We start from the raw sequence: 18,441 nt of genomic DNA on the forward strand, positions 1-18,441 counted from the left end.
TGTGAATCTAACCAATGAGTCACGATTCATATCGAGCTAAAGTAATCTGAATGGTCGATGCAAACAGTGAAGTTAGCTCTTTTTTAGGGAAGCTCTCAATACTCCATACAAGGATGCTGTCGTAAATCACGCATTAATAAAATTGTTTTCAGCGGGCGGGCGGCGTTAAAAACCAAAAGTTGTCAGTAACAGTGGCAACGTAAGATGACTGCCTTGTGGTTTCAACTGCGAGAGACAAATGACACGCAGTTCCTCCAGCGGAAGTTTAGGGTTGCCAGGCAACCCTTTTGTGGTCTGCGGCAGTGCAATGGAAGTGACATTTGGTTGAGTCAGGTTTAAGGGGGTAAGTCGCCAATGTAATGAATACTAAATACGCGTGTCAGTTTGTTTAATGTCGGAATGACTTGCGCGTCAGGTTGTGACTACTCGCTGAAAGCCACGTTATATTGTGAGCATAGTCTGCTAGGCTAGCAAAACTGCACTAGCTGGTTATTTATTATACAGTGTCCCAAGAATTATTGCGAGTTAACGTAACTAATGTGGTTTTGTTGCTGACTATCAGTCTCGATGCAGAGAGCCGAAGAACAATTAGCAGCCGGGGAGGGGTGGGTGGAGGCAGAAGAGGAACAAACCGAGCTGCTTGATGGCAATGCCAATGAACAAGAAGCAAACTCCGTTGGAAAAAAGATGTCTCCTCCTCCTCAGGTAAATGTGCGGAACCGACAAGAAACCAGTTTGAAGATAATGTAATCAATTTCAACAATTCAATCAAAAATAATAAGCACTGAAGCCTTAATTGTTCTCACATCAGCCAAGATTGGAACCTGTTGATGTGGGCCCACAGTCTCAGGCTGACAACACTGGTGCTGATGGAGACCCTGCTGCAAGTAAACATACTGGTCTGTTTCATATAACATAAATTTGGGCTGTAAAAGAAGAACATTGTAGTATAAAATTGCAAATTCCATACAGATCCTGTGTGAGCTACTTTCAAATAGAGTACAGTGTCCAATACAGGCATAATAAGAAGCACAATTGAGTTTTGTATAAATCTCAAGTACAGTCTTTTAAAAAAGAAAAAAAAAGTACAATGCTTTTTGTGTGTGTATCAGAGCAGGACAATATTTCCCAGGTTGGGTCACCGAGCTACTTTCCAAACTCATCAGAGGACATGGAAGAAGAACCACCGGAGGAGGAGGAGGACGAACTCATTGTTCTTGATGCTGAACATGTTTGTAGCTTCTTAAATTTTCTACAAATATATTCATTTCATTGTAGATTTCATTTCAAATTCCCTTCAAACATCTAATAAAATCCAATTAAAATATAGAGAGCTACAGTGGTCACACATTTTGCAAAACTCTATTTTGATGCTCTGCAGTAGTGTTTCTCACCTCACAAAAAGTGTACTGAAATGAGGATGTTTGGGAATCACTGCTCTACAGAGACAGATTTGCTTCTGGATGTCTTGCATATGTGACCAGGTTGATTCACATTTGGTGTTTGATCTGCCAACAGCCTCTGGTTGCAAAGAAGCAAGCTGCACTGAAGAATCAACTCATCAAGGAGCTGGAGAGGCTCAAACTGGATCTAAGGGAAGAGGTTAGATTATACCGTACTGCCTTTTTATGCTGAGAGCCTAAGATTGATAATGTGTAGTGCACATACACTTACTGTTAACATTTCTCAGATCACTCATGGGATATTTATAGACCAGGGGTCTGCAACCTGCGGCTCTGAAGCCACCTGTGGCTCTATAGTCCCTCTCCTGTGGCTCCCCGTGGATCTCTTTAAAAAAAGAAAGAAAGAAATTTATATTTTTTTCTACATATTTTATTTTTTTAGAGAAAATATTCTTCAAATAATTAATCATTTAGATTTTAAAAATGAATAATTAAACATTAAAAAAAAAAAGTCAGAGTCAAATTTGTAAGTTGTCAGAAAAAGAGAGATGAAAAGTATGTGAAAAAGTAAAAAAAAAAAAAGATTAAAAAAAAAACTAAACTTATCCAAAAAAGTGACCATAAAATGTCCAAAAGGGAAGAGGAAAAGCAGAAATGACCAGATAATGTACACGAAACTGCCCAAAAAAAGTCAGAAAAATTTATTTTTAAAAAGGCAGAGAAGAAAACCTTAAAAAGTAACAAAAACAAAACAAGAAAGGCCATAAAATGTCTTTGGAATTGCCCAAAAAGTCAAAAAATAACAATCAAAAAGTAACTATAAAATGTCCTAAAACAAAAGAAGAAATCCAGAAAATTACCAAATGATGTACACAAAATTGCCGAAAATTATTCAGAAAATTGCTAGCAAAAAGGCAGAAACAAATGTCAAGAAATAGCCATAAAATATCCCAAAAAAGGAAGAAGAGAGGCAGTAAATGATGATAATGTGTTCATAAAATTGCCAAAAATGTAAGAAATTGGGCAGAAAGGCAGAAAAGTCTAAAAATACATGAAAAACTAAGTGAAAAATTACAAACGCTACAAAAATAATAATCCTAAAACAGAAGACAACGTGGAAGAAAATGAATCTCAAAGTATTGGATGCTGCATATTTCCTGTTATGGTGCAGCTCTAGTTAGCTCTTGCCCCCTCAGTATATTAGACTAACACTAACAAACGTTTGTTTCGTTCATCATAATGTTCAAAGGTTTTTACGGCTCCAGACAGATTTTTATTTATTTATTTGACCATAAATGACTCCTTTGACAATAAGGTTGCTGACCTCAGTTATCGGCTCTCGTGTGTGGTTTCTGTGACCTGTGCAGGTGGGAATTGAAAAGGCAGAGGTGAGGCAAACAGAAGAAATATACGTACAGTTGTACAGGGAACAGGAGAGGCTGAAACGACTTCAGACAAGACTTGATGGCCAAAAGCAGACCAAGCTCTTGGCTGAAGGCAAACATCGGCAGGTACAAGATGAACTTGAGGCAGTCAAGTCTTGCCAGTCCAGCACTACCAACCAGTGCAACAAGACAAGGGCTAATGGTGAGATGCTCCCATTGCGCTGATCTTCTATGATCATATTTGGCAAATGCCTTTCTATCTCCTTGATGTACAATATTCTCCCACTGTATTGCGATATTCCGAATAATAATTATTGTGTTTGGGCAATATAAGTTAAACAGCAAAATCCACCTGTTTTTATCCATCTCAGAGAGCAGCCATTTTGTCGCTTGCTGTTAGCTGAAAATGACGTCACAGTTGCTCACAATTTTCTGAAGTTGACACATGTTGGCCTAAGCCGAGATTTTAACCCAGAACTTTAGCTTTGAAGCACGTGCTAACCAGCCGGTCACCGTGCTACAAATATTCAAAGCAGCTTAACTCATTTGCTCCCAAAAAAAGTATAAATATGTTCTATTTTAAATATTACCATGCTCCCAAAGACGTATTTATAAGTTTTTAATGTTTTTTTTTATGCCAGAGCATACAGAAGGCTTTGATGCAGTCTCTGAACTGAAGAGAATGCTTGAAGCAATGGTAGTTATTACAAAAACGGCCAGCAGGTGGCAGCAGAGGATAAGAGATCAACCAGGGCCATTTTGGAAAAAGCTCTTTTACCCTACAGTTTTAAACTGATTTGTGAATAATGATGAAACTTAGCTATATTCTAATGCTAATTGCTGCGAAACAGAAACAGATATAAATATAATTCTTTCCTGATGAAAGAAGAGACTCTAATTTTTCTTTTGGTAGGTTCCATATTTTAATAGCAATAGAACACAATATTCTGTGGGCCTTGCAAAATCAGTCAAAATCCAGTAAAACAGACGGCAGCAAAGGGGGTTGTTTCAGTGAGAATGGCTGGGAGCAAATTAGTTAATTTTTTAAAATGTGCATTTTTCTTATCCGTAGTATCCAACCTACAAACAGAACTCGACAAACTGCGATCACACCTCAACTTCACAGGAGAAGTCAGTGAAGATCTGCATTCTAATGTGAAAGCCGTGAGAAAAGTCACACGCAAAACAGCAGCTAAGAAGTCCCAAGTCGAAGATCAGAAACTCAAACAGGTTTAAATACAATATACAGAATCTGCTCCATCCATGATCAGGCTTGAGTGATTTACTTTAATGAGTGCACCAACAGGATATGTATGTGGAGCGCCTCACAAGGAGCTTGGAGAGACTGACACAACAGAAGGAGATGTATGAGGTCCAGACCAAAGCGCAGGCAGAAACAACACAAGCAACCAAAGAGGCTCTTTCTGAGGTATATACCGCACAACATACTTGGGCTGTAAATTCATTATTATTATTATGCAGGATCCACAGTTTGTAGTTAAAACAAATAATATTATTTGTTCAACCAGTAAAGGTCATGTTGTATACTGTACTGACATGCTGATGTCATGATGGAGATTTTTGGTTGAGTAAGCATTTGAGTGGCCAACGTTATTTTTTTCAGATCCATGTTCTACTCAATGTCACTGACTTGATATTAAAGATCACAGAAAAATCAGAGGTTAATCTACAAAAGTGTGAAAATGCAGCCAACAACCCTGTTTTGACCGTATTGTTGTATCATTTTGTGTGCGCGTGTTTGTTTGTATTCAGGCGGAAATGCAAATGGTGTCTCTGGCAATGTCACAGAAACATCTTTTACAGCAGTGGAACAGGAGCCTGGTGGATTTGAGGAGACGAGATGAAGACTTCAGAGCAATGCAGGAGGCTATTCGGTGAGGATTCTACAGCAATAATGTATTGATGTAGAATTCCCCGAAGTTATTTTGGCAAAGTGTGACTGATGGTCTCCTCTGTAGTGGAAAATAAATACACAAAACTACTGCTCACACAACACAAACACGAAAATGAAGCCATGCTTTATTTTCTCTCATTCAGTTACCGGTACTTGTGTTGTCCACAGCATGGCTGAGCACCAAGTGATTGTGCTGGACAGAGAGATTGAAGGCATACAGAAATCCATCTCTGAGCTACAGGAGGAAAGTGAGACTCTGACCATGCTGCTTAACTGCGCCCAGATGGATTGCGATGTCTCCCAAAAGATGATCAGTCAGAATCAAAGCCAGCATGAAAATCTGCTGGCCCAGTACAGCACTTACCTCCGTGCTCTTGGGCAGACAGAGCGGACACTGGAACAACTCACCAAGGTTGACGGAAGACTTCTGATGAGGCAACTGTAACTTGATTGGCCAGAGAATGAATGTCTTGTCCTCTATTTCGTAGGAGAACAGCACTCTTCAGGCCGAGGTGACTGATCAGAGGCGAAAGCTGGAGAAAATGAACGATAAACACCTGGAGTTAGAAAACTGCATCACGACTCAAATGCTGCAGAAGCTCATGGACAAAAAGGCTGCTCAGTATTACCAGCGAATTACCAACAACAAAGCGGCACTCAAGAAAAAGAAGGTAAACCTTCAAGAAGCATCTTTGGTATTGTGGCTGTCATGGTTACAAATTTGCAAGTTCAGGTTCAAACTCTCACATCATTTCCATTTTAAAATTATAACCGGCTACGGAGGTATGGAAGTCCAATTAAAGCTAGGCCACAGGTGTCAAACTCAAGGACCTTGAAACAGATTCAGGCTGAATCATTTTATGCATTGATGGAAATGGATTTCCCTGACAAGTGTCTTGCTACTATTTTTCCTTGACTTCTGACTTCAAAATGTCATTTTCATTTCATTTTATTTGAAAGGGAAATTGCACATTAATGAACAACAAATTAAGTTGTAAATATGCCAGATTCCAGCAGCAATTGATAATTTGCATCTGTAGTCCCCTATACATAAATACATCTAAAGCACTAAATACAAAGTCAAGATAAAACAGATAAGAGCATTGCAATAAAATAACAGAATGTTAAGACGACAAAATAAAAACAAAACAATATTAAAAAGAGTTAATGGTCACACTTCTGATTGTCCTTTGAAGAAAGAGTATGTGGGACATTCCCTTATTGTGCAAGGCAGACTATCCCCGCCTATCCCCCATCCCTGTGGGGAATCTCACAGTCCCCTCTGTCACAAGCCCTGGTGTTCATGCCTCTCACAGACCTTCTTTTTTTTTTTTTTTTTTTTTTTTTTGAGTGCTATGGAGCAAGACCATGGAGACACTTACTAGATATATAAAGCAAAGCAGGCAAATCTTAAAGTCCTAAAGCTATGGAAGCTTAAAAAGTTGTGCTTTTTGAGAACACTGCCGATGTGATATGAGAGAGGATTTTTGTCCAGAGTCTTCAGTGCTTTTTTATAGAGATTCTATTGGTTTGAGCCCAGAAGCACATGCCAGAGACCAGCCAGTTAAGCAGTAGTCTATACAGTATGGGAAAGGATCATACAATGTAAAAACATCAGCACTGTGCGGTTGGTAATGAGTTCCTTATCTGTCTGAAGTTTGCCAGGTTGTATTTGACTGAGTTAGTCACTTTTTTTTTTATGTGTTTCTTTAGACAGTGTAGAGTCTACTAGGAGTTATCCATAATAAATGTGTTGGTTTAAAAAAGTCATTAATCCAATGCAAGGCTAATTATGTTTAAAAATGTTTTTATTTTAAACTGCTGTAAATATGATAATTTGAATCCCTTAAAATAGGGCGACTAGACGTCCCGTCCCGGCTCTAACCTGGACAATACCCAATATGGTTTAAAAATAGCGTCTCCTAGCATATGCCGTTTCCCTACTCATGTATTGTTCTTAACATTCATTACTATCTTTGTGTTCTACAACTGTTCACCAATATGACATCACAATTTCTTGTTTCCTATTAGGTCTATCAGCTATGGCATTTGGAAAGTGAGGTAATGGCGGCTAAGGTGGAAAGTAAAGTGATTGACGAGAAACTGGGAAACTTGGCCCAATCTCAGATGGAACTCAATGAGGAAATCACAAATTACAACGAAATGGTCGCATCTAACCAGGCTGAAAGTGCTTCCAATGATGCACTTATCACACAGAAACAGACCACAATCGCTAACTACAACAAAAAAAAGGATCTCATCACAGCGCGTACTGGGGTGAGGAATCCTTCTTTGTTTAGCCTGGCCGCTGTAAAAAAAAAAATCAGTTGCTGGATGGCTCACAACTTCCTCACTCTGAAATAATACTAATCAACCAATCTAGTTTGGTTCATTCACTGATGAACTGGTCAATTCCACAGCCAGAAATTTAGGAGTCAGCTTGGATTCAGATTTTACCTTCACAGCACATATCAATAAAGTCGTCCAATCACATTTCCTTCATATACGCATCATGGCCAAGATAAAATCAATACTAGACAAACTCGACCTAGATCGCTTGATTCATGCTTTACTTTTCTCCAGGTTAGATTATTGCAACTGACTCACTCTCGCCCCCAGCTGGTTCACAATGTAGCAGATAGGCCTCTCACTAATTCCAATAGGTGGCATCACAAAACCCACATTTTTGCATCACTTCATTGGTTCTTAGTCTGTTTTACAATTGATTTTAAGATTCTACTGATTAAAAAAAATAATAATAATAATGATTCTACTGATTACTTTTAAAGCACGTATGCTACTTATCCGGACTTTTAACCACCTATGAGTCTCAGATCTTTGGGTGAGGGCCCTCTGGTTGTCCGGAGCATTTTCCATCAGTCCCTCGACTTTGGAATGACCCACCTGTGCAACTGAGACAAGGCAGGATTGGTTTAATCTTTTAAATAATTTCTTAATACTCACTTTTATAGATTGGCTTCTAAGCGATGTTTTCTCCCCTTGCTTCTTTTTAATTCATTAGTTTCTCATTTATTGTATTTTATTGTAATTTTACACTGATATGAATTAGTTTGACAGGAATTAAATTTAAAATGTGTTTGTGTGTCTGTTTCCCCAGCATGAGGACCTCAGTCCGCTGCAAATCAAGGTTGAGGCAATAAAGAGTCAAAGTGAGGAATTATCAGAAAAAATCAAAAATGATAAGCAGCTGTGGCTGAAGCATCAAGGAACGCTTGTAGGACTGGCCCTAGAGATTCAGGCACACAACAAGGAATACAACAAACTTCAGGCAAAATGCACTGTGATCTGTCAGAAGAAGATTTATCTGGAGCGTATGTTCCATATTTGATGACACATTTTTACGAATGAACTCAAATTCGTCAAAGGTAACGCTTGAGTTGTAACACTCGCTCAACCCCACCAGGCCAGCTTGAAATCCTGCATCGTGAGGAGAATGAAGTGGAGAAGAGCAATAAGATGCTTCAAAGAGATTTGCTGAAGCTCAACACTCTTCTGAGCAAGAACACGCAGCTTCGCCAAGCTCTGGAGCAGGAGAACGCCATGATGGAGACTGACTTCCTTCACAAACTCAAGGCATACGCCCACTGTTTGACATACCAGTCTTCATGTTTTTGTATAACTGGTGTCGCTAAATGTGAAGGCTTTGTAATATTTTGTGATCAGGAGGCAGAGCGGGAGTCTATAGAGATGGAGTTGAAAGTGGAGAAGACCCAGGGGGAAAAAGAGAAACTTCTCAGCAGTTTGATGGAGGCTGAGTCAGTTGTTTGCTCAATTTGAATTCACATATCTTTCTAATCAAGTAGACGTGTGATTCCGGAACGCATGCATTATTCACTAAACATCTGTCGTGTGTGTTATTTGACAGGCGACAGATCATGCTGTGGGAAAAGAAGACACAACTGATGAAAGAGACACGTTTAGTTGTGGAAGAGAATCATGGAGACATGCAGATCATGAAGGAGGATGTCCACCGTATGGAGGTACTGTACTGGATCGCCTGATACACGTGCATGAGCATTGATGAAAAAGCTGTTCATGTTTTGTGGGTTGACGGTAGATGTCAATGACAAATACCACGATGAAATAATTCAAATTCAGTGCTGCAATTTCTAACGCTCTCAACCTGACCTGTAGGTGTCACTAAATCTTAAAATAGCCTCTTATTGCTCAGAAAGGCCTTGAGATACTCGTGACATATATTACATCATATCTTTGCAAACAATTCTTTCCTTTGTTGCGAAAACTGTATGAGAATGGCACCTGCCACACATTTGGGAATTTGTCTCTTAAGGCCACAGCAAAGGTCACATTTATTTGCAATAAATATTAATTGTTTTGTGTGTGGGAGTCATGTTTTGATGGTTTTGCTCTTTGAGCATAGTGCTTTTGTGTGCAACAGATGTAGTGTTAATTTTATCAGACGTTTTTAAATTTGGTCTAGTTTCAATCACGCTTGTTAGTTTTAATCAAATTTAGTCAGCCTCATCCCGTTTTTATTTAGTCAACTTTTAGAAAGAAAAAACAATTTTATTTGTCTAGTTTTAGTCAACAAAAACTGTCAACGTTTTAATAGATAATCATTTTACCCCTGTATAATTTTTTGTCAGGAGATAATGTTGAGCATTTCGGATCTAAAAACTATTTCACATAAATTGTTCTCTCATCTTTTTAATGAAAAACAACTTCACACACAATTACAATGGCTACTATGGTTCCATGCTACGTGCTAATAAGTTAGCCAGTATTAGTTAGCGTTAGCATTATTGTTGGAACGTTAAAGACGTTGGATTAATGTTACATTATAACTATAATTTACTCTTTTTTTTTTCTTTTACTGTGAATGCACCTCCTGTCTATCCTATGTGTTTGTGCATGTTGCACTTGGTAGCTGCAGATTTGAAAGGGGGCGTGTCACTGTGCAGTGTCACAAATTAGCAGAGACAGAATTTTACAAAATCATTTTCGTTTTGTCTTTGTTCATGAACTAAAATGTCCACAGATTTTATTCCAGTTTTTATTAAGTGAAGTACATTTTCATCTTATCTTCATTAGTTGATACAAATGCATACTGATTTTGTCCCAGTTATTGTTTATTAATGAGGGTTTTAGTCTAGTCTACAGTAATTTCTGGACTATAAGCCGCTACTTTTTTCACTTGCATTCGACCCTGCGGCTAATACAAATGTGGTTTATCTATCAGATTACAAGAGGCTGCACTATAAAGGAAGCGCAAGAGCGTCAGGCAGAACAAAACAAACCAAGTGAGCCCAAATGCAGTAGGAGAGACAGGACAAGAGCGAGACAATTTACGCCCTCATTATAGAAAAGAAAGCGGGAACCCGGTGCGGTAACATTAAAACACACAGCCGGGTGCGGCTTATATGTGTAACACACTCAAGTATTCCTCAAATTTAGCTAGCGTGGTTTATAGTCAGGTGCGCCTTATAGTCCAGAAATTACTGTAGTCTGGTGAAAAATGTGTGTTGACGAAAACTGATGGAGGGTTCATTTTGAAACTAATAAAATGTGTTTTTTGGTACTGTATGATTAAAAAAAAAATTTAAATCAAACAAATAAACAAAAAAAATTCCACTTACAAAAGGTTCAGTGAATGCACATATATGAAATTAGTGGGGCCACTGCAGTAAAATTAAATAAATATTTCTATAATACCGTTTATTATGCAACAATAAAAACATGTGGGTCTCAACAACTATGAGTATTTAGTTTCTTTGATGGAGTTTTTTTTTTTTTGTGCTTTACAGCGGCAGCTCAACCAGCTGATGAAGCAGCGGGAGCAGCTCGTGAGGGAGAGCGTCACAGTCGTGGAAAGGAGAGGAAACATCATCGAGCGCAATGACACCCTGGCCCGAAGCTCTAAGAAGCAAATGACCAGGGGCGAGCTCAATCTCATCAATGATGGCTTGCGGCGCAAAATAAAGGAAACACAAAAGGTGATGCTTATTATTGTTTGTATACATGATTCGTTGCGTCATTACCTGACATTGTGTCTTTTGAAGATGGTTAAAGAGTGGGAGCAGGAGATCAAAGAAGTGCAGGAGAGCCGGGTGAATCTGTGCAACATTGTTGCACATCACAAACAGCAGCTGATGGAACTGTCTGGCACCAGTGGTGGCCTTGAGACTCATCTGGCACAAATCCAGGATGCCAAGGGCAGGGTATGGTACAAAATAAATACAATAAAGTATATGATGGTGTTTTCCACTGTTGGTGTAGTCAGGTCCATGCCCAGTCAGTGTTTTCCCAGCAGTGACAACTTCCTGTGGTGTGCTATGTGAAATTACTTCATTGTTGTAAAAAAGTAATTTCTGCAAATAATCATTCTTTTCCACTAGATGGCAGGAGATACAACTAGTGTGTTGCCATTCATTTAACAAAAAATTGCTTTGTGCAACTAAGCACAAATTTCACACTAAGACAATTTGTGACAATTTGTGACTAAAGCTCAGCCCTTTTGGACATTTTTTTTAAATAGATGTTTCTAATGTAAAATGTGTGACCTGGCTAAATAAATGTTGGGAAACCGTTTTTTTTTTTTAAATCATGGCACTTTACATTTCCCGGGTTTTCCACGCTTTATGGCCACATTTTTAACCAGTGAAAGCATCACATTCATTGTCCATCTGTCTAGGACCAAGCCCACCTGATGGAATTTCAGAGCAAGGCTAAGAAACTCCAAGAGGTGACTGATGGAAAGTATCGACCGTCCTCCTCATCAAGCCAATCGGTGGAAGCTGCTACACGGAGCCTAAAGGAGCGCTTGCTCGCCGTCAACGCCGTTATCCACCGTGTGTGTGAGGAGTTCCCCGATCACCGAGCAGCTGTCTGTGCTCTGCTACTGTTGTTGGCAGCAGGTATGCACAGTCTCCCGCAGCAAGAAGCAACATGAGTCAGGTGCAAAAGTGCAAAGAGGACTGAAGAGCTGGAAGAAACATTCGAAAGTTGCAGCTAGGCAGTTTGCAATTATATATAATTGGACATAAGGGGAGCCCCCCTATATTACGTCTGATGGACATGGAGGCCATGAAATGCTGTCTTTGGGCGACAGGCAGACACTGGACTTGTTGCCAGTCAAGAACGGTGCATATGTAGAGAGAGACATCAATTCACAATCACACATATGTACTGTCACTGAGTGGGAAGTGAACCCACAATGCACAAGTCAGGCGAATAACCCACTCCACAGAGTCATTGTAGTGGGTATAATATTGTCTATCTTAATTTTGTTGGTCTATAGTTGCCATTGTTTCTAGTCTGTCTCTACTCATGTGCAAGTAGGTGTGAAGTGAACTCCTTGTCATTTCAATACTTAAAATAAACAAGCAGTACGAGGCCAACGAGGGTGAGGTAACACCCATATATGATACAGTGGGAAATTATCCAATTTTAATGAGTAATTTGTCCCCAAGTTATCATTTAATAATTACAAATATACTATTGTTCATCTTCCTATGCCAGTAACCTATAGTGACATGCAAAACATTTACATGCTAAGGTTTAATAAAACCTGGCTGTGATCATGTTGCCATTAAAAGAACAGAGTAAGTGATGGCTTCTTGCATGCATCAGCGTCATGTTCAATTAAACAGACCCAGTTCATTTCACACTTGAGTAAGTCAATTGTGAGTACATTGAAATGAGATTAGCATTATTTTAGCATTCACTTTTGGTGGGATGCCGTGAGATTTTTGTACTATAAAATAGGTGCCGTGCCTCAGCTCAATAAAGTTTATGAAACACTGATTTAGAGTCTTCACTTAAATTTAAGCCAATATTCATTGTTTTGTAATACAGTAGGCCTGTCAGGGGAAGCTGGAGTACCCAAAGAAAACCCATGTGAACACAGGGAGAACACATGACTGAGCGGAAATTCAGATTGCAACGGCGCCACAGAATCAGCGCGGACAATGAAAATGTCAGTCTGACAAAGGAAAAATGAGCAGCCCAAACTCATGACAACATCACTAATAGGAATCCCCTTTGAAAAGGCCTGGGAGCAGAAGCACCGAGGGAGGCGTTGCTGTCAAGGTGTCACATTAAAGTAGTGATGGTACTGCAACATGTAAATACAGTAGTCTGACTCTGGGCTCTTTGAAAAATCATACAAATACCTAAATATTGTGGATTATTTGCAAAAGCCATACTGTTGCTCAGAATTCTTAGTTCATCTGCCAAAAGTAATATGTGTCATTGAACATGTCAGTACCGTCAGAATGACAAGTCATTGTGTACTGATAAGGAAGACAAATTGCTTAGTCAAGTTGTCAGCAATTATCTCTGAATTGATGAATGCTCTGATGTATACTGTGGCTAGTGCTGGGCGATTTGGAAAAACATTTTATATCACACTATGATATACCATAATACCGATATTTTAAGTTATTCTATTAAAAATAGGCACACTGCTTAAGTGCTTACCTTTTCTCACTTTATTTTGAAGTGGCATTAAACAGACCAGTTCCATTTGTGCAGTTCCAGAACCTTAGCTCAGTAGTGCAGATCAATTTTAATTAAGCAAGTTTTGGCAACCTACATTTGAGACCCACGCTAATGGTCAAATGACGGGGAACGTAACATGTTTGAGATCCTCCACAAACTGACTTGATTTATGTCAATTAGCATTTTTTTCTTTTTCTTTTTTTAACATAGTGTTTTTATAACGTATCATGAGCTTTTTGTTTTTTTATATTGCCAATTAAACAGACCCAGTTCATTTCACACTACATCGCTAGTAGCCAACATATTTTTGCACAAATGTAGATTATCTAAATGTTTGATGATTTCAGTAAATTTTTGGGTTGGGGACCACGATTCACGTTAACGCTTTTATTGTTTATAATATAATATAATAAACCATCTTTGTCGTTCATGGCACAAATAAATAAACAAAAGTAGGAATGTGAACATAGTGTAGTCTCCTTAGGAAAAATGTATCCACCTGTTTTGGGTCACACTATAGCCTAGCCATTTTCACGCTAGCTCCGTCAGCCCGACGGCCTATGAAGCAGCAGTTTGTCACCAACGCTGGCCCCCACTCCTGCATCTTGCTGTACAATATGTGTATCACTTGTGGGTGTGGTTAGGATGTCTTTAATTTGAAAGGTTAAAAACATTAAGTGTGAACTTAAATAAAAAGCCTAGGCTCCAGCTAGCTTGTGATGCTAATAGGGATAAGAAGTACAGAATATAGAATAGGTATAGAAAACGGATTGATGAAAAACTACAATTGAATATTTTTAACTAATGACATGAACTGATGTGAGTTGAAACACAAACAAGCTAAAAGGGTCATAAAAGTGAGCAAGGTTGAGTGTTAACAGCATCTGTCCTCTTTACTACGATAGTTGAGCTTGTTAGCAACAGCAATGCTACATATTTTTCCATTGGAATGTGTGGAGATGTCTTGAATCCTGAGTGTCGTTTCAGCGACTGCAGGTGTTGAATTTTGCGAAGAAACTTTCATCGATGCGTCCTCTTTTAATGTCGGGTCTGTTGCGTCTTTCATATTCGGCGGTGGTGATGTTGTTGTGGTCCAGCTCTTGCCGCAGCTCCTTCTTGTGCCGCTCCTGCTGCTTCTGTAGGATCTGAGCCGTACGCGCCGTGTTGGAGCTCCAACGAGCGTGTTGTTGCATATCTCTGATCCCCTCTAACTTTGTCATCATTTTCTCCTGAATCTGAAGGTTCCAGAACTTCTTCATTTGCTGGTAGCTCTCGGGACGCGGCCTCCTATCATAGCTGTGAAGAATCCCGGGGACCCCCAGCTGACTGGGCTGTATCTCTCTGGGGTCGTCTTTGAGTTCCCGTTCCTGCCGCTGCTTTTCTACAGCCAGAGCATGATTGAACTCGTTCATTTCCATGGCGTTTTTCCTCCTCTTCTCCATCTCGGCGTTTTCCAGCCCCATAGCGACATTGTCGATATGTACTCTGAATTTGTCATCATCCAACTTTTCATTCCTCTCTCTTTCTTTCTCCCTGGCTTGCTCTGTTTGTTGTTGCAGCAGCCACTCCCTCAGTTGCTCTTTCTGCCTGCATATTCGGCTTTCACTGTCCGGGTCCTCACCCGCCATTCCCGGAGGCATCATGTGTTCGATGACTTCATCGGAGTCAGGCTGGTTCAACTTCTCCTCAATGGCATGCTCGTACTGTTCCAGAAAGTTGTTCTTCTCATTTGTATATTTCTCCTTATCTCGTCTGACTTGAAGAAGGTACGCTTGCTTGCTATCGTGTAAGAATTGGGCCTCAAAGGTGTCCTGTTCAAGTTTTTCTGCATCCCTCCATTTCTTCTTGTCATCCAGCTGCTTGTCAAGGCCTTCCTTGTCAATACCGATGGTTCTCAGTTTGTCGTTAAAAATTCGCTCTTTTCTTTCTTGCTCATTGTTGCGACGCCTCTCTATACTTGCCAGTTCAAAGCGAGAGCTATTCCACATTTTGGCTGACGAATGTGCAGTTTGTGTTCAAATTTACAGCCTGTTAAAAGTGCTTTACCAACACACTCACATACAATCCACTAGATCTCTGTTACGGCTGGTCCTGAAACACAAAACAAAACAAACATACGCTGAGATTTTATACACTAAAGCCCCAAATTGTTCATACGCTGAATTTGGAAAAATGCAGTTTTTAAATGCTGTTTTTTTTGTTTGTTGTTTTTTAAATTACAACACACCTCACAAACACATCATTTACAACATCCGAAAAGAAAAAAGGCTGACGGGTTAAAGGCATACGTGGCTTATTAGACCCTGACCCCAAATTTTGTTTATTAAGGAAAACAAAACTATTCAAAGCTACCTGACCCTTTGTGAAAAGTACTTAAAACCTCCCATGTCATATCAATCAAGAAATCACCGAAACATAATCTGTCTGACAAAATGAAGTTGGCCATCTCATTTCAAGGCAAAAACCAAAAAGAACATAAAGGCTCATTTTACTTTTGCAAAACACATTAGATTGACTCCCAAAACATTTGGGAGAATATTATATGGTCTATGGTCTAACAAAAGGAAAGTTTAACTTTTTAGTATGCAGGTGTTTCGTTACTTCTGCTGTAAATGTGTGAAGTGTTTCAGAAAAAGAACATCACACCAACAGTCAAAGGTGGTGGTCGTGTGATGGTCTGTAGCTTCTATGCTGCTTCAGGACCTGGATGACTTGCTGTGATTAATAAAATTATGAATTCTGCTCTTTACCAACAAATCATGAGGAAGAATGTTTGACCATCAGTTTGACTTTGAGCTGAAGCGCAATCGGGTTCTGCATCACAACAACCAAAAACACGTCAGCAAGTCAAATTCGGAATGATTTAAAAACAAAATGAAGATTTAGGAGTGGCCTAGTCCAGACTTAAATATGATTGAAATTCTGTTGCATGACTTTTTTCATGCTTGAAAACATTCCAGTTATGTGAAAGACTCATTGACAGGTGCAGAAAATGCTTGATTTGGGTTTTACTGCTTTAGGTGGGCCACCCAGTTAATAGGTTTAACAGGTTCATAGGGGTTTTTTTTCCACACATGGCCACGTAGCTTTATGTTCTAGAACTTTTTTTTTTTTTTTTTAGAATTGTTCGTAACTTAAAAAGGAAATAAGTCCAATTGCCGGTTTTAAAGCTGCGCGGTGTAGGCTTTTGCCCAAATATATCTTTACATTAGCCTTTTTATTTGACCATTCATGACTGAAACATAAAAATAATAATAATGCATCGGATTTATATAGCGCTTTTCTAGAAACTCAAAAACGCTTTACAATGGAATACAATATTCATGCACTCAAACATTCACACTGTGGTGGCGGTAAGATACTTAAGTAGCCACAGCTGCCTTGGGGATCTTCTAATTAGCAGATTAAAACCTTAGCTGTCCACAACGGGTACTCCTGCAAGCCTCTGGCCAAATGTTTTCAGACTGGATTCGGGTTCGAATTTTCCAAACTGCCTGCGGATGGGACATCATACGTGTAGTGAGTACGTGAAGAAGGGGAGTGTGCAGTTTCATTTTTGGGCCACACGTGGCAGTAGCGAGCTTTGAAATGCAGTTTCCTGCATTATTTTTGAGTTTTGAGTAAGAGCACTTTTTACAAATGATAAGCCATGACGCTTATAACCTTGAAAACTGCATCCTGACAAGCTTTTTAAACATCAGCATTGATAAAAAAGAAGCAATCTTTGGTGCTCAGTTACCTGTTATTGTCTTACCATAGGCATCAGCGTTGTCATAGTCTCCCATCATGTTAAAAAAAAATTGCAATTGATGCGGGAATTTCCCTGACATAACTATTCTAACGCTACGTCTTCCACCCCCTGCACTTTTGCACTCAATAATCTCTTCTACCTAATCAACTACAAAATTACACAACTCATCACATCACCTCCAAACGCAAGGAAATGTCATCGTCAGCCTGTTGCGTAAAGGAATGACATCAGTCTTTGACAAAGCCCTGAGCGCCTAACGACCCAGCTGAACTCATCCGTCACAGACTATTACAAGTTGTGGTATCATAAAGGTTTCAAAGTAATACATCGCCTGGAGTCAGCAACAAAGGGTGACATCATAGAAATTATAATAATGACCTCAAGATGGCACTTTTCTTTTTTTGTGTGTGTGTGGGGGGGGGGGGGGGGGGGACGCCCCTGCACCACCAAATCATCTTTACCTGTACCCGTTGGAATTAATGGAAATGCCATCAATCCATTTCAGCTTTCTCTAAAAAAATAAAAATAAAATCTAATTTTAAATAGTATCCCAAACTCTTGAGCTGAGTCACTCGTATCTTAAGGCAGCACTGCATGTATTTATTTTTTTATTATCAATCAGTTACAAAGAATAAGAGAGACATACAAAATATCAGGACAGAAGGGGTCCAGAGAGAGCGGGGTCGCTCAAGATTCAGAGGTCAACATCGGTGTGAACCTCCTGAAATCAGTCTGTTATGCTCCACCTGCATTGAGGGCCGGACAACCCAGAGTACCAAGGTGTAACCTGTCATGTGCATTACTGAGAGTCTCCAATTCGACCTATGAAGTAAAAAAATACTTTTTTTTTAAGGAAATAATGATGTTGATATTAACAATTACCACAGTTAATTGCAGTAATAGTAACAAAAACTGCAATTGTGGTAATCATGATAATAAAACAAAAACAAAAAGTAACAACAAACATCAATAAATGAGAGCAATTCATTGAAGACAGATGATAATAGTACACATATATGTCAAACTGTGGTTCACATCCACACAATTAACGTGTGCAGGATCGCTGCAAACATGTTTGTTGAACCAAACGTGCCTTGTTCTGACCAACCAATCAGGGCTAGTTCACTGGTCTTGGGAGGATAGATTTGAAATCTGATTGGTTAAAGACGCTGTCACTTTCCTAATTCTAATATAGTTGAAGTTGAATCGGCCAGTGGTACTAATTCTGAAGGTCCTGGGCGGATTACATAAAAATGGCAACACCAAAGTTGACATCTGATTGAAAAAAATAATAAAACACATACAATAGTGAAGCAGTGCAACCAAGAGGTTAGAGGGAAGGCCTTGCCGACACTGATTTACCAACACCTGTTCGAGCTACTTTTTTTTTAATCCACATCTGCTTATGTGGAAAAGATGTAGTATTTTTCTTTCTTTTCTTGAGAGAGCTCAGTATTGTTCATCCGGTAATTTTACCGATTTAACATGTCATCATCATTGCTCTCT

At 39.3% G+C, this 18,441-nt stretch overlaps 2 protein-coding genes across 9 annotated transcripts; one reads left to right on the forward strand and one right to left on the reverse strand.

The window, feature by feature from the left end:
- The first annotated feature begins 276 nt into the window (after positions 1-276).
- Positions 277-12,488, forward strand: LOC147170212 (coiled-coil domain-containing protein 40-like). 4 transcript variants are annotated; one of them, XM_086083211.1, is made up of 19 exons: positions 277-343; positions 563-705; positions 812-899; positions 1,113-1,231; positions 1,519-1,602; positions 2,771-2,990; positions 3,861-4,018; positions 4,095-4,217; positions 4,562-4,683; positions 4,872-5,115; positions 5,192-5,374; positions 6,735-6,980; positions 7,822-8,035; positions 8,128-8,297; positions 8,388-8,479; positions 8,590-8,704; positions 10,490-10,678; positions 10,745-10,903; positions 11,377-12,488. In XM_086083211.1, the coding sequence occupies exons 2-19, from the start codon at positions 568-570 to the stop codon at positions 11,632-11,634; spliced, it is 2,922 nt and encodes a 973-aa protein (XP_085939337.1). In that variant the 5' UTR covers positions 277-343; positions 563-567; the 3' UTR covers positions 11,635-12,488. The 4 variants fall into 4 exon arrangements, with proteins under 4 accessions (XP_085939337.1, XP_085939339.1, XP_085939340.1 ...); XM_086083213.1 differs by having other exon boundaries at positions 812-887; XM_086083214.1 differs by lacking the exon at positions 6,735-6,980.
- A 1,331-nt stretch (positions 12,489-13,819) lies between these two features.
- LOC147170213 (RIB43A-like with coiled-coils protein 2) lies at positions 13,820-17,106 on the reverse strand. Of its 5 annotated transcripts, none has more exons than XM_086083063.1 (3): positions 16,939-17,106; positions 16,596-16,678; positions 13,820-15,275 (listed from the first exon to the last, which is right to left on the reverse strand). In XM_086083063.1, exon 3 carries the CDS (start codon positions 15,170-15,172, stop codon positions 14,168-14,170), a length of 1,005 nt encoding a protein of 334 aa, XP_085939189.1. In that variant the 5' UTR covers positions 15,173-15,275; positions 16,596-16,678; positions 16,939-17,106; the 3' UTR covers positions 13,820-14,167. The 5 variants fall into 5 exon arrangements, with proteins under 5 accessions (XP_085939189.1, XP_085939190.1, XP_085939192.1 ...); XM_086083064.1 differs by having other exon boundaries at positions 16,547-16,678; XM_086083066.1 differs by having other exon boundaries at positions 16,924-17,106.
- Positions 17,107-18,441: the final 1,335 nt, after the last annotated feature.

Source organism: Leptonotus elevatus, chromosome 8 (assembly GCF_054856555.1).
Source record: "Leptonotus elevatus isolate MCC_2025b chromosome 8, RoL_Lele_1.0, whole genome shotgun sequence".
Taxonomy (NCBI): domain Eukaryota; kingdom Metazoa; phylum Chordata; class Actinopteri; order Syngnathiformes; family Syngnathidae; genus Leptonotus; species Leptonotus elevatus.